Genomic DNA, 14,501 nt, shown 5'->3' with positions numbered 1-14,501 from the left:
CTCCCGGGAGATCACATGGGTTCGGGTGGGATGGAGAGTGAAAGTAAATTTGAGGTTAGGATCAGATCAGCCATGATCTTATTGAATGGCGCAGCAGGCTCGAGGGGCCGATTGGCCTACTCCTGCTCCTATTTCTTATGTTCTTAATGTATAAAAAATATATAATTTAAGGGATATTTTATGACTGTAAAAATGTTATTATCCACTAGAATCGGGTCTGACCAACCAGATAAGTATGTCTACTACCTTGTATTGAATCCTGCCTAATGACAACTTGATTCCCAATCAGATGTTCTTATCAGTTAAAATTAATAATTGATTGATTGGTGTAGACCTTATTAGAATCTCTAAAATGTTTGGACGCTCAGCCGTATTTATTGCAAAGAGGCTGGTCAGATATTAATTGAGCATAGTACTTGGGTAAAAAATTGAATCCCACCAAACCTTGTCTGTTTGTTTGTACCAGGCTACTACCATTCATTAAACATAGAACATCGAAGATAGGAGCAGGAGTAGGCCATTTGGCCCCTCGAGCCTGCTCCGCCATTCAATGCGATCATGGCTGATCATCCAAATTCAGTACCCTCTCCCTGCTTTCTCCCCATATCCCTTGATCCCCTTAGCCTTAAGAAATATATCTAACTCCTTCTTGAATATATTTAATGAATTGGCCTCAACTGTCTTCTGTGGTAGAGAATTCCACAGGTTCACCACTCTCTGGGTGAAGAAAGTTCTCCTCATCTCTGTCCTAAATGGCTTACCCCTTATCTTTAGACTGTGACCCCTGGTTCTGGACTCCCCCGCCATCGGGAACAGCCTTCCTGCATCTAGTCTGTCTAGTCCTGTTAGAATTTTATAAGTTTCAATGAGATCCCCTCTCATTCTTCTAAACTCTAGCGAATATAAGCCTAATTGACCCAATCTCTCTTCATACGTCATTCCTGCCATCCCAGGTATCAGTCTGTTGAATCTTCACTGCACTCCCTCCATGGCAAGAACATCCTTCCTCAGATAAGGCAACCAAAACTGCACACAATACTCAAGGTGTGGTCTCACCAAGGCACTGTACAACTACAGCAAGACATCCTTGCTCCTGTACTCGAATCCTCTCGCTATGAAGGCCAGCATACCATTTGCCTTCTTAACCGCCTGCTGCACCTGCATGCTTACCTTCAGTGACTGGTGCACAAGGACACCCAAGTCTCGTTGCACTTCCCCTTTTCCCAATCTATTGCCGTTCAGATAATAATCTGCCTTCCTGTTTTTGACACCAAAGTGGATAACCTCGCATTTATCCACATTATACTGCATCTGCCATGCATCTGCCCAATTGCCCAACCTGTCCAAATCATACTGGAGTTTCTCTGCATCCTCCTCACAGCACACACGCCCACCCAGCTTTGTCTCACCTGCAAACCTGGAGATATTACATCTAGTTCCCGCGTCTAGATCATTAATATATATTGTGAATAACTGGGGTCCTAGCACCAATCCCTGCGGTACCCCACTAGTCACTGCCTTCCACTCGGAAAAAGACCAGCTTATTCCAAAACTTTGCTTCCTGTCTGCCAACCAGTTTTCTATCCAAGTCAGTACCTTACCCCCAATCCCATGTGTTTCAACTTTGCACGCTAGTCTCTTATGCGGGACCTTATTGAAAGCTTTCTGAAAGTCCAAATACACCACATCCACTGGTTCTCCCTTATCTATTCTACCAGTTACACCCTCAAAAAATTCCAGTAGATTAGTCAAACACAGTAGATTAGTCAAGTGTAAATCCATGTTGACTTTGTCCGATCCTGTCATTGTTTTGCAAGTGCTCTGCTATTACATCTTTTATAATGGACTCTAGCATTTTCCCCACTACTGATGTCAGGCTTACCGGTCTATAATGCCCTGTTTTTTCTCTACCACCTTTTTTAAATAGTGCAGTTACATTAGCTACCCTCCAATCCATGGGAACTGTTCCAGAGTCTATAGAATTTTGGAAGATGACCAGCAATGCATCTACTATTTCTAGGGCCACTTCCTTAAGTACACTACGATGTAGATTATCAGGCCCTGGGGATTTATCGGCCTTCAATCCGGTCAATTTCCCTAACACCATTTCCCTACAAATACTGATTTCATTCAGTTCCTCCCTCTCATTAGACCCTATGTTCTCCAACATCTCTGGGAGTTTATTTGTGTCCTCCTTTGTGAAGACAGAACCAAAGTATGTATTTAATTGGTCAGCCATTTCTTTGTTCCCCATTATAAATTCCCCTAATTCTGACTGCAAGGGACCTATGCTTGACTTTACCAATCTTTTTCTCTTCACATATCTATAGAAGCTTTTACAGTCAGTTTTTATGTTCCCTGGAAGCTTACTCTCATACTCTATTTTCCCCCTCTTAATTAATCCCTTTGTCCTCCTTTGCTGAATCCTATACTGCTCCCAATCCTCAGGTTTGCTGCTTTTTCTGGCCAATTTATATGTCCTCTCCTTGGATCTTATGCTATCCCTAATTTCCCTTGTTAGCCACGGTTGAGTCACCTTTTTTGTTTTATTGTTATGCCAAACAGGGATGAACAAATTCTGTAGTTCATCCATGCGATCTTTAAATGTTTGCCATTGCCTATTCACTGTCACCCCTTTAAGTAACATTCCCCAATCCATCCTAGTCAACTCGCATACCATCATAGTTTCCTTTATTTAAATTCAGTACCCAAGTCTCTGAATCAACTACTTCACTCTCCATCTTAATAAAGAATTCTATCATATTAAGATTGCTCCTCCCAAAGGGGCCTCACGCAACAAGATTGCTAATTAATCCTTTCTCATTACATAATACCCAGTCTAAGATGGCCTGATCTCTGGTTGGTTCCTCGACATATTGGTCCAGGAAACCATCCCGTATACACTCTAGGAATTCCTCTTCCACAGTATTGTTACTAATTTGGTTAGACCAATCTATATGTAGATTAAAGCCACCCATGATAGCTGCTGTGCCCTTATTGCACGCATCGCTAATTTCCCGTTTAATGCCATCCCCAACCTCAGCATTACTGTTTGGAGGTCTGTATACAACTCCCACTAATGTTTTCTGCCCCTTGGTATTTCTCAGCTCTACCCATACAGATTCCACATCATCAGAGCTAATATCCTTCCTTACTATTGTGTTGGTATTAATTATTAATGGCCTTAAATTGGGTTAGCTTTACAAGATTCTGTACTGGTACTAAAGTGTTCATGGATCTTGACTTGTTCTGGGTCACTGATGCATGTACCTGATTCCAGCAACGCAGGACCATGTACCTTTCAGTGAATCTTTGCCCACCCATTTTCTATATACACTGAAGTGTATAAAAACTTTGAGTAAATACACACAGCCATCCATTTTGCTGAGTTTTTTTTTAAAAAACCTCAGTCGCATTATAAAAGGTGGGTAGCTTTATTAAGTCGAATATAGCTTTGTGTGTTTTAGAATACGGTTAAACATATTAACAATTTGATTGTTAGAGTTAGATATAACCACGTTAAAAGGAAAATTGTTCTTGTATCTCATTGTTCACCTACATAGTTGGACTTCTTTCCGATTGTTCTCTGCCAACGTATTGCTGATGGAGGATTACAGGAACAGGCAGGAGTAGTTCCAGTAACTAGACAGGTTTGATTGGCAAAATTAAGGAGATGGATTCAGGGCTGGCATACTAGATGTAAAGAGATATACAGAGCTGTGTTTACTAAGTGGGCTATAATGGTTTCAACAGCCATTAAACACAAAGAGTGCATGAGTGATAATAATGATGATGGGATGTTGGGGTCTCCAGGGGTCTCAGGATCAATATTGAAGAGATGATATAATTCTAATATTTACTAAAATCTAAAGTGGTGGAAGAGCCTACCTGACAATGTGTCATCTAGTGTGTTGTCATTTTTGAGCATTGGTTTTTGTCATTGAAGAGTTTGAAAGTCTGATGACAGAAAAGACTCCAGAAACTCGGGTAACATCACAGCACATGATATGACAATGAAAATCTAATGCTGCTCTACTTAATAAAACCAAAGGACCGATGGCTTGCTTAATCAAAAATACCTTTTGATTTTGACACTGAGGGCTGGATTTTTTCCAACCTCGGCGGGTCCATGGCGGGCGACGTCCGTGACATGTGGCTACCCTGCATCTGTCTCGATCCCGGCCTCCGGCAAGATTTTACGTAAATAGGGCTTATTAAGCCCGCCCTGTGGTGTTCTTGGCTGATTAATAGGAAGTGGGTCTGATGACGGCATTCGATGACGCGTCATCAGCCGGTTTCCTTAAAGGGACCATGTCCAAAATGATTTTGACAGTTGTGCTGTCAGTGTTCTACAGCATTGAGGCTGCAAACACTGACCAGCACTGCACAAAGGTGCACGGCTGCACCCAGGCTCTCCCATGACTCCCTCTATATGCTTTTGGAGGGAGTCACAGCACGCAGGGAGGTTCTCTTCCCTTCCAATGGGCAGAAGACACCTCCCCAGGACACCAATGCAGCCTGGTTGCACATTGCACAGGAGGGCACAAGCAGGGATGTCCTCAGGATACCAGGTTGCAGTGGCGCAAACCTTTCAATGATCTCAGTAGATCATGGAATGTTACTGCAAAGCCACATTCAGCCTCATCCTGCTGTGCCACTCATCACATCCCCACCACTCTGCCTTCCCTATCCTACTCCTGCACATCCTTACTCACACCAATTTACTTTGCACTTCCACCCATCCCTCTCTATCTACATTATCACTTCCCCATCTCACTAGCCAACCCTCACATTCCCCTCATCCTAGTCCAATCATACCAACTAACAACACACAAGGGTAGGCACTTGGGTGTTTTAGCCAATGTTCGTGTAAACTTTCTGTTCATGTGTTGTCACCACTTTGCCTTCTTGGACAGATTTGTGTGCACCTTTGAAAGTGTGTTAGTGAGTTCCAGTGAATGGTGAGACGTAACATTACACCCCCTCCCCCCACCCCACCCAGCCAATGGTGGTGAGTGTGAAAGGAATGGCTTGGACATTGTGGGGATGCTGTATGGTGTGGGGTGGTGCCAACCTGGTGCATCATGTGGCAGCCAGGGTGTACAGTATTAAGTGAAGCAAATCTGGACATGGTGAGGCCATCGCTGGCGTCCTGGGCAGCAATGTGCACTGGTGATGATGCCCTGTGTCCAGTGCAGCATCAGTTAATTGCGGAGAAGGTTGGTGTTGTTGTTGGTGCTGCTGGTGTGCCTGGTGATGCTGGTGTTGGGGCTGATCGTGTTGGGATTCTGAGGACCAAGGTGAGATTTTTTCAAGGGCACCGATGCTGATGGAATAGATGGCAGGTGAGGTTGAGATGACAGAAGTAATCTCTCAGTGTTGAGATAGGTTGTTCCAAGGAGGTGACAGTGGATAGAGAGAATACTCCAAACACTTCAAAAGTGCATAAAGCTCAAAAGTGAGTTCCAAATCATTAATGCTCCAGCTTCTAAGATTGGGAAGTGAACAGCTGTGAAATGGTAGGTTGTATACCACTTTTACAGCTTTCACCTATTCACAGCAATCCACAGTCATTGAGAACCCAACATACTTACCTGACGTGATAGCCGCTCTTCGGGAACCTCGTGGAAATCCTGGTAAAATGGTAAGTACATGGGAAAATAGTTCTTAACTACCTTTTAATAAGCTTCTAACAATCTAAATTGGCTGACCCGCCACTTGGTGTTGGGTCTGTTCAGGGATGACAGACCCAACACTTGGGAAACTGACGAGGTGGGTTTATAGTGGAATACCGACCCGCTGTCAATCCTTGAGATTTTGACAGCGGACCCGCCTCCAAACCCGCACTCTGAGCGCCGGCAAAATTCAGCCCTGCATATTTAAAAAAACATCAATGTATATATATATGCAGGTAGGAAGAAGAGCAATACTGCATATTCCCCAGATTATTAGACAATCAAGTTTACCAATATGTGATCAATAACGAGAATCTGTACTTACCTAAAATACCTTGGATGAACCCCAGACAGTTCACAGGCTGACATTTTATGTGGCTGGAAACGAACTTTGGAAAGCTTAAAATGTCCTACTTTGCGGCTGTGATTTATACTTTTGTTTTGGAGTGCATATAATATTGTGTTTCTTCCAATATTACTCAAAGAGGAGTTTTACTCTGGTAAATACGATGCTTTTTATTCAGTTAAATGCAGAATGTTAAAAACCTTCGTGAACTCCCCCTGAGCAGTACTGTCTCAGCATTTAATCAGCACGGGCGCTACTTGCTTTTGACTTGAACACTTAAGGCCACTGATATGATTGTTTTTAAAATGGCATTGTTTTAGTGTTGATGAGGAGGTTGCTGCCTATTAATCACTTGTTATATTACTGAACTGTTAAGGAGCTGTTATGGGCCCTGTGTATTCTAACACCAGAAAATCAGTATGAAATGTTGGAATGAGCTGCAATACAATATATTTCCATCTTATACCAAGTCCATAGAATCCCATTAAAACATTGTACAGTGATATTTTGGACACTGTAGAAAAGGAAGCACACAAGTAGCTCTGCTTTGGGTTTGCTTTGACTCCAGATAAATGGTGCTGCACTAATGTTTTGTTTTGAAAAAGTGGCATTTTCATTGTAATGATACTGATTTCTGCAATTGCACATGTCAACTGATATTAATATTAAAATAATGGCATAAAGACCAGTTTGGCACATCACAGAGAAATGTGTCTTTCAGTTCTAACAAAACAGAAAACTCTGGAAACACTCAGCTGCTCAGGTAGCATTGAGAGAACAGACAAGGTAATATTTCAGGTGTGGACCCTTCATCAGACCTAGAACATATAAAAAAATGAACAGCATTTAAAAAGGAACAGAACACACACAAAACACCTGTAACGTCCTTAAGTGGAGAACAGGGGATGGTTAAATAAACAGACGTGATATTAGCATGAGACAATAGCAGGTATAATGAGAGAAATGAAAGAAAGAAAAAAAAATACATATCAGACGACATGGTGTTCCGACAGACGGACTGCACCCCAAGCACCGACCCACTCCTAGCCCCCAGCCCAAGGTTTCCAACTCTGGTTGGAGGTCTTCTGCAAGGTTTCATCACATGACTTTCCACCTCCAACCGTCCTGCCTTCACGCTCCCGTCATTGGTTCATCTTCACAGCTTTAGGTCATAAATGATGGCTACAATACCCACAACCCTCTGTGCTCCAAAAACTGCTCTATCCACTTACTGGTTCGCGCGCGCGTGCACCAAAGGCGCATTACATCTTGGGGGCGATGCGGCCTTGCTGTTTGTTCAACTTTGGTGTGAGCTTCACTGTGTAAAATGTATTTTTGCAATTCTGGTGATAGCACAGTCAACTATTGTAATCAGAAAGTGGTGCAAATGTTCTTCTCCCAGGTTGCTTGCAGCAGTGTCCTAGAGATGAATGTTCTGCTCTGGGAAAACTCCAGGACAATTGGGAGGGTTGTCAAACCTACCCCAGAAATTTTGCTCTAACTTTTGTAATAACGGTGTTTTTGAGACACTTCAAATCTGAATTCTTGACTGTATCTTCTAAACTTCAAAAGAATCCTCATTATGAAAATTGCCATAGACCATAATATTAGACTAACAAATTGCCTCCAAGGAGTTTCTGTACTCCCAGATTCTAATGCATCCATATTGTAGTAATATTTAGAAACAGTTCAGAATGTTCTGTAGGAATAACAGAGCAGTGATAGCTCAAATCTGGCTCGTAAGAACTTTGGATAAGAAGCAGTCCTAATTGATTCAGCAGGTTTCCATTACTGAACCTCATCAGCACATGGCTGCAATTATACGGCATTGACTGGTCTCAAGCCAGTTTGTGTGAAGTGTGATATACAACCAGTAGACCAGAGTTGAGCACCTGGCTGTGCATCTGTCAGGTTGCAGTAAGATCAGTCACGGGTGAACTCAGTCCATTCACAGAACTCCACAATCACCAGGTTTCTCATTTTTAATGTTATGAAAGAGCGAAGCATCCATTCTCACCTAACTTTGTATATTCCATCCAAAGTTTCAAAAATTCTTAAGCTGTCCATTGTGCACCATGGGTACTTTTAAAATGTGACTTTGCACCAGCCTGGAGTTATACTGCAGATGGTGCAAACCAATGTGAGACTGTCTTCCAACAGGCTTGGCTTTAATGTGCTTGAACATCAGTTCAGGATCTGACACTTGTTAATATTGCCATTTTCATGTCAATGTTTAGCAGCGATGTAACCTTGGAACTACAAAAAGATGTGCATAGAATATGGAAAAAAAGGATCAGAGAACCGTAAAACTTGAAAATTGTCTTCATCAGTGAAAGCATAAACTTTTGGATAAAGTTAGAGACATTGCACCCAATCTGTGACTAGAAACTTGTTTTGTTTTAAGAAAGAAAAGAAAGACTTGCATTATATAGTGCCTTTTGCGAACTCAGGACCTCGAAACAGATTATCTTGTCTTTTATCTCATTGTTGTTTGTGGGACCTTGCTATGCGCAAATTGACTGGCACGTTTGAACTATGTTACAACACTTCAAAGTACAGTACTTCGTTAGCTGTGAAGTACTTTGGGATGTCCTGAGGCCATGAAAGATGCCATAAAAATGCACGTGTTCTCTCTCTCATCATCACAGCCTAAATATAGGTTTCCAAGTGTTTCGAAGGTAACTATCTTTTTCAATGTAGGAGCTTGGGACTGCAACAAACAAAAACCTCTTATTCCCTGCCCGTGCCAACAGTCTTGTGAATTGTTTCAAGAGCGGACTGGTACAGCTGCAAAAGTCATTATTATATTCCCCCTGTACCGCCCCCCCACCCACCCCGCAATCCAATTCTGGAAATAACTGTTAAACTGGATGAAGCTACGGTAGTCTGGACAAACACTGGAAAAAGAAAACTGTAGTGCCCGTAAATATTCATTGCCAAATTAGTCCTTGGATGCCACAATATGGTCATGCCAGTCACTATGTTGATCAGTTTGTTTGGCTGCATGTCAGCAACGGCTGACCCATACAAGATTCCACACTACCAGCCATGATGCCCATGGAAACCTGTCAGGCTCAGCTGAAATATCCCTATTCCAACGCAAGTGACAAACACATCCTGTCTTCCAGCATTTCGAGAATCCTCCTGCTAAACTTTATTCAGGGGTCAGATTTGCTTCATGTCATGTCCAAGCACACCGAATATGCCGTCAGTAAATATTATATAAAAATCCTTAACCAGCGCCTTAACAGTTGAATATTATTTATTCCACCTTTTTGGCTCAAAGTTTTGATATTAGTCTTGCAGCAAATACTGCCTCAATATTTCTCTCGTATTGCATCTGCGATCTCTCCTGACATTCTCAATTTGATACATTAATGTGAATGTATCAAGTGATTTTGACTCCTCGGTTTCACATCTGTATTTGTCCATCCCAAAACATCAACCAAAAATGAATCACTTCCTCTATATACCGTTTATGTTTTCTAGGGTAATTAGAATGCGGGCCAGCATCTCACCAAGTAGCTCATGTTATGCTCAAGTGTTACGTTCTTGTTTTGCGTTTGAAACACCCAACATTGTTAGGTAACAGTGCAGAGACAGGAAATTATACAGAACTACAAAGAAACGTAGTCGAGTCATTTCATCCAAAACTTTACACTTGTGCTTTATCACATTTTCTGAACCGGAGATGGAATTACTGCCTTGTCACCTACTCCTTGGTAACATATGTGTAATGTGTATGGATGCATATATGCACAAATTAACTGGCATACTGTATTTCCCTACATTACAAAAGTGACTATACTTTAGTAATATTTCATTGACTGTGAAGCTCTTTGAACGTCCTGAGGGTTCTGAAAAACACTATGTAAATGTAAGTTCTATCTTTATGTATATATCTTGATTCCTTTCAGTAATGGTAATGCTAACCTTGTTGTAAACTTCCTCTATCCATAACCTCAATAATGATGGGAACCTACAACTCAACTTCCTGCTCCCTTACAGTGGTGTTTCACATAAATTGTCTGCCACTAACATAAAACTTGAACTAAATAAGGACTTTGCAACTCAAACCTTCCCCCCAGGGTGCCAATTACATTGGAGAGACCAAACACAGACTGGGGTCCGCTTTGTGGAACACTTCCGCTCAGTCCGCAAGCGTTAAACCAAGCTTCCGTTCGCCTGTCACTTTAATTCTCCGCTCCACTCGCACGCTGACCTCTGGGTCCTCGGCCTCTTACACTGTTCCAACGAAGCTCAACGTAAGCTCACGGAACAGCACCTCATCTTTTGATTAGGCACTTTATAGCCTTCTGGACTCAACATTGCACTTTCCAAAATGAACTGACAAAATATGGACCTTTTAGCTGTTTCGCAACCAATAACTCGCACTCTTTTTTGTTGAAAAGCAACAGCTTTTGCACCACAGTGACCACCACACAGGAGAGCAATCATTTTACTTGAACAATTTAGTGATGTTTAAAAACAGTAGGCAGGACAATGGTAAACAACAAGGAAGAATAGCACATCACCTCACCTGAAAGCATTCTACTGTTGCTACCCCTATACAACCCCCGGCCAGCTGCCTCTTCCTTGCCAGTTTCTATACTTTTGGCGAATACATTGATGACGAAGGCTTCAAAAACTAAAATTCTGATTTCATAATTCAGTGGTGGAAACTGATGATGAGGAGGTAACAGGCCGAAAGGGGAGGCAGGAAGCAAAATAACTAAGGCTCAAAGAAGCAGCTGAAGCTCAGCAGCCTAAGGGGCTGTGTGTGTGAGTTGGCGGGTGGGGGGTGGGGGGGTGCAGGTGCAGGTGCAGGGGGTGGGGGGCTGCTGGGAAACAGCTCCCAAGATCCAAGGCAAGGCCAGGAATCAGCAACTGAAGTCCAAAGCCGCAGCCAAGGCGACAATGATGACGGGCAGAAGGGCAAAAGCAAGACTGAATGGATGGCTGCATTAGTAAGCAAGGGGTAATCCAGGCAGGTTTGCGAAGCGTGTAGAGCCACGAAGCATAGTGCCACCTGGCTTCAGGAGGACTGAAAGGGAAGTATAATGGTAAGTATTCATATGCATACCCTGCAACTTAAAAATAATTCCCAGGTGTGACAGTGTACTGTGACCTTCCTGTAAATAGGTGAAGTACATGCTATATGTAAACATTTTAATAACAGACCTTCCAGGGCCTTACTCAAGATGATGGAGACTAATCAACCTATAATAGATCATTCATGCAAAGATTCTATATAGTGCAGCATCCAATTGGTTCTTAAATGATTCCAGGATTTTCACTTCTATTACTCAATCTGGAAGTCCATTCCATGCATTAACCACTCTTTGTGTGAAAAAGAACTTGCTGATATCTACCCTTTACTAACCTGAGCCTGTGTCCTTTTGTCCTATTCACACAATTTACTGTGAAGTAGTTTTCTGTATTTTCTTTTTTTCACACCATTAACTATCTTTTTTACTTCTATAAGATCATCTCTTGGGTATCTCCTTTCAAGGCTGAAAAGGCCAATCAACTTCATGGCCCACCTGAGCATTCTACTGTTTGAATATCTCCCTTGTGCCTTGATGATCAGAATTGGACATGGTATTCAACATATTGTCTGGCCAGAATACTGTACACTTTGATCATGACTTCCTCTGACTTGCTTTGTTCATTGCTGCTCTGCATTAGTTGGACATGATGCGTATTTAGTCTACTAGGACTCTTTTAAATTCATCCTTATAAAAAGAAAAAAAGAAAGAGTTGCATTTATATAGCGCCTTTCACGACCACCAGACGTCCCAAAGCGCTTTACAGCCAATGAAATACTTTTGAAGTGGAGTCACTGTGGGAAACGCGGCAGCCAATTTGTGCACAGCAAGCTCCCACAAACAGCAATGTGATGATGACCAGAAAATCTGTTTTTGTTATGTTGGTTGAGGGATAAATATTGGCCAGGACACTGGGGATAACTCCCCTGCTCTTCTTCGAAATAGTGTCATGGGATCTTTTACGTCCACCTGAGAGAGCAGACGGGGCGTCGGTTTAACGCTTCATCCGAAAGACGGCACCTCCAACAATGCAGCACTCTCTCAGCACTGCACTGGAGTGTCAGCCTAGCTTTTTGTGCTCAAGTCCCTAGAGTGGGCCTTGAACCCACAACCTTCACGACTCAGAGGCGAAGGTGCTACCCACTGAGCCACGGCTGACACTCGGTAACAACTTAAACAACAACAACTTGCATTTATATTGTGCCTTTAATGTAGAAAAATGTCCTCAGGCACTTCACAGACAAAAACCCTTAGCTATTTCAATACCATTCCTGGAGTAGGTGTGTTGCCTATATTTCCTTCTTGTATGTAGTCACTGAAGTGTGACAGGATGCAACTGTGGTGCTTACAGGAAGTGTGTAGTATAAGCAAAACTTTTAATATATTTAAATTGTATATCAGATCTCTCATGGTATTGATCACAGTGAGCAGGAGGCAGTACTGCAGGCTTTGGTAGGAGTTGCCACAGAGAGGATTTAGAAAGAAATCTGTAAAAAATTCGCTTGGCATTAGTGAACTAACTGTATTTTTATTGGGTCCTTATCCACTGCAAGTAGATAAAGAAATAATTTTATTCTCTTCATATAACACAGTTATGTAAATAATATTTCACTGCAAAATCAACCACTTGGCCTTCTACACCAGGTATTATTTGTTGTGGGTAAGCACTGATGGAACATTTGTTGATCTTGTTTTATGTTTAATAATATTAAAATACAGTCTAATATGTAAAACTGATATGAAAATCTGTTTGTATCTCAGATTTTTTTTAAAGCCTCAATTTGTTCCCAACTATGTTCAGTTTTTCTGTTAAAATTCCACAATCTCTAGTTCTGGAAAATACACAGAAAACTGCACTTTGGTCACTGCACAAAATCATAAATAAATGGGGGCCTCGGTCTGTAAATTACAGGGAATGCTATTACCTGAGAGTCTAGTTATGAACTTTTTTTTGGTCAATGTTTACCTATTATGTAGAGGAATAGAGTTCACTGTCCATACTTTGAATTAAAAGCAGAAAATGCTGGGGAACGCTCAGCAGGTCATCTGTGGAGAGAGAGAAAGAGAGTTAAAGTATCAGGCTGGTGACCTTTCATCAGAACTGGAAGATGGTAGAGATTAGGTGTAGAGGTGCAGCATTTTCTGTTTCTATTTTAGATTTCCTGCATCCACAGTATTTTTATTTTATACATTGTGAGATTGTGATTTAGATACCATCAAACCTTTAGTGTGGAGGTGTGTCAGCAAAAACAAATCAGGTCCGTTACTAAGTAAAGAAAACTCTGTGATGTTTCGAGGCTGGAAGCATTGATTACCAATTGTGTTGCTAAAGCTTTGCATATTTACCAACAGCACTTTCGGGTGAAGTCTTAAGCACAGTATGGATTGAAGATCAGCACAACCTTTGACAATTAGGAGAACCAGGCGATTATCAATGTCTAAAGGTTTTTTTTTAATCTACCTCATTCTGCTTGTAGAATCCTGCTTCTTTGTGTAACTGCACCACCGAATGGGTCAAGTCATAAGTTTGCTTTTTAATGAGCCTGAAGAAGAGCACATTGCATGCGTTTATTCACTCGGCAGCTGTGTGTGATACTAATTATGCCCCACACACCCATTTTACTTCAATAATCATTAAATCCTACTCGGGAGGGAAGATCAGAGCTGTAATTATTTGTGCATCAAGTAATAGATAAGAAAAAAAACGCACTCTCCTTTGATTAACGTTGGAATGAATAAAGTGAATTAATTATGAATCATGGTTTTGTTCATTCAGAATAGGGACTGGAGCTGGCATTGCATTACATTGCATGGCAGTTTCCCCCAGGGAAACAGGTTTAAGATTTGGGCTCTTTTTAATCCTGGGCAGGTCATATTTTTAGTGACAAGTTATTACACAGAAGACAGTTTTCACTTTAGAAAGAGAAAAATCAATAATTGTATTTGTAGTGCTCGAAATGTTTTTCCCCGTGGCTGATCTAAATAGACTAGATAGCAGTGACATGGATTGATGCACTGTGAAAATTTCATAGATTCCATTATTCGACCGTAATACAGACTGTATTCTATAGAACCACTGGCAGTTCGAAACAAGTAATAATACCAAATCGGCCACAGACTGATATGAATTACAATAGTGTTGATGTTTGGTTTGCATTTGTTGAGGTAATAAAAATTCATACTTGAGTGGAAAAAATCTCCCTCCTTCACTTATGCAGAGATTTGGGATTTTCTTTGGGTTTCGATTTTTTTTTAAGTTTAATTTTTTTCTTATTAGAATTTGCCATTTCTGATTCTCACGAATATGCAACCAGTTATTCCAAATGAAGGAGGAAGCATATGAGGCTTGATGGCAGTGACCAGTTCTATTAAAGGATAAGTTAGATGAGCTGACTGGCCTCTCTCATCTGTATCTGAACATAAAAGGGAATT

The 14,501-nt window shown here is 41.5% G+C and overlaps 1 protein-coding gene across 7 annotated transcripts in view; it reads left to right on the top strand.

Moving 5' to 3' along the window:
- The window catches only part of sdk2b (sidekick cell adhesion molecule 2b), a 1,061,066-nt gene that overhangs the window by 207,180 nt on the left and 839,385 nt on the right, over positions 1-14,501 (top strand). Inside the window, exon 2 of one of the 7 annotated variants that reach the window (XM_085963613.1) lies at positions 13,422-13,513. The exons of the other annotated variants lie outside the window; for them this stretch is intronic. Coding sequence (XP_085819739.1) covers positions 13,504-13,513 — 10 coding nt within the window. The 5' untranslated portion in view covers positions 13,422-13,503. The remainder of the gene's footprint in view (positions 1-13,421; positions 13,514-14,501) is intronic. 7 annotated transcript variants of the gene reach the window in all.

The sequence above is a fragment of the Somniosus microcephalus genome, chromosome 21 (genome assembly GCF_052327205.1).
Source record: "Somniosus microcephalus isolate GS21.2 chromosome 21, FLI_Smic_1.0, whole genome shotgun sequence".
Lineage (NCBI taxonomy): Eukaryota > Metazoa > Chordata > Chondrichthyes > Squaliformes > Somniosidae > Somniosus > Somniosus microcephalus.
This window is presented reverse-complemented; position numbering and strand designations above follow the sequence as displayed.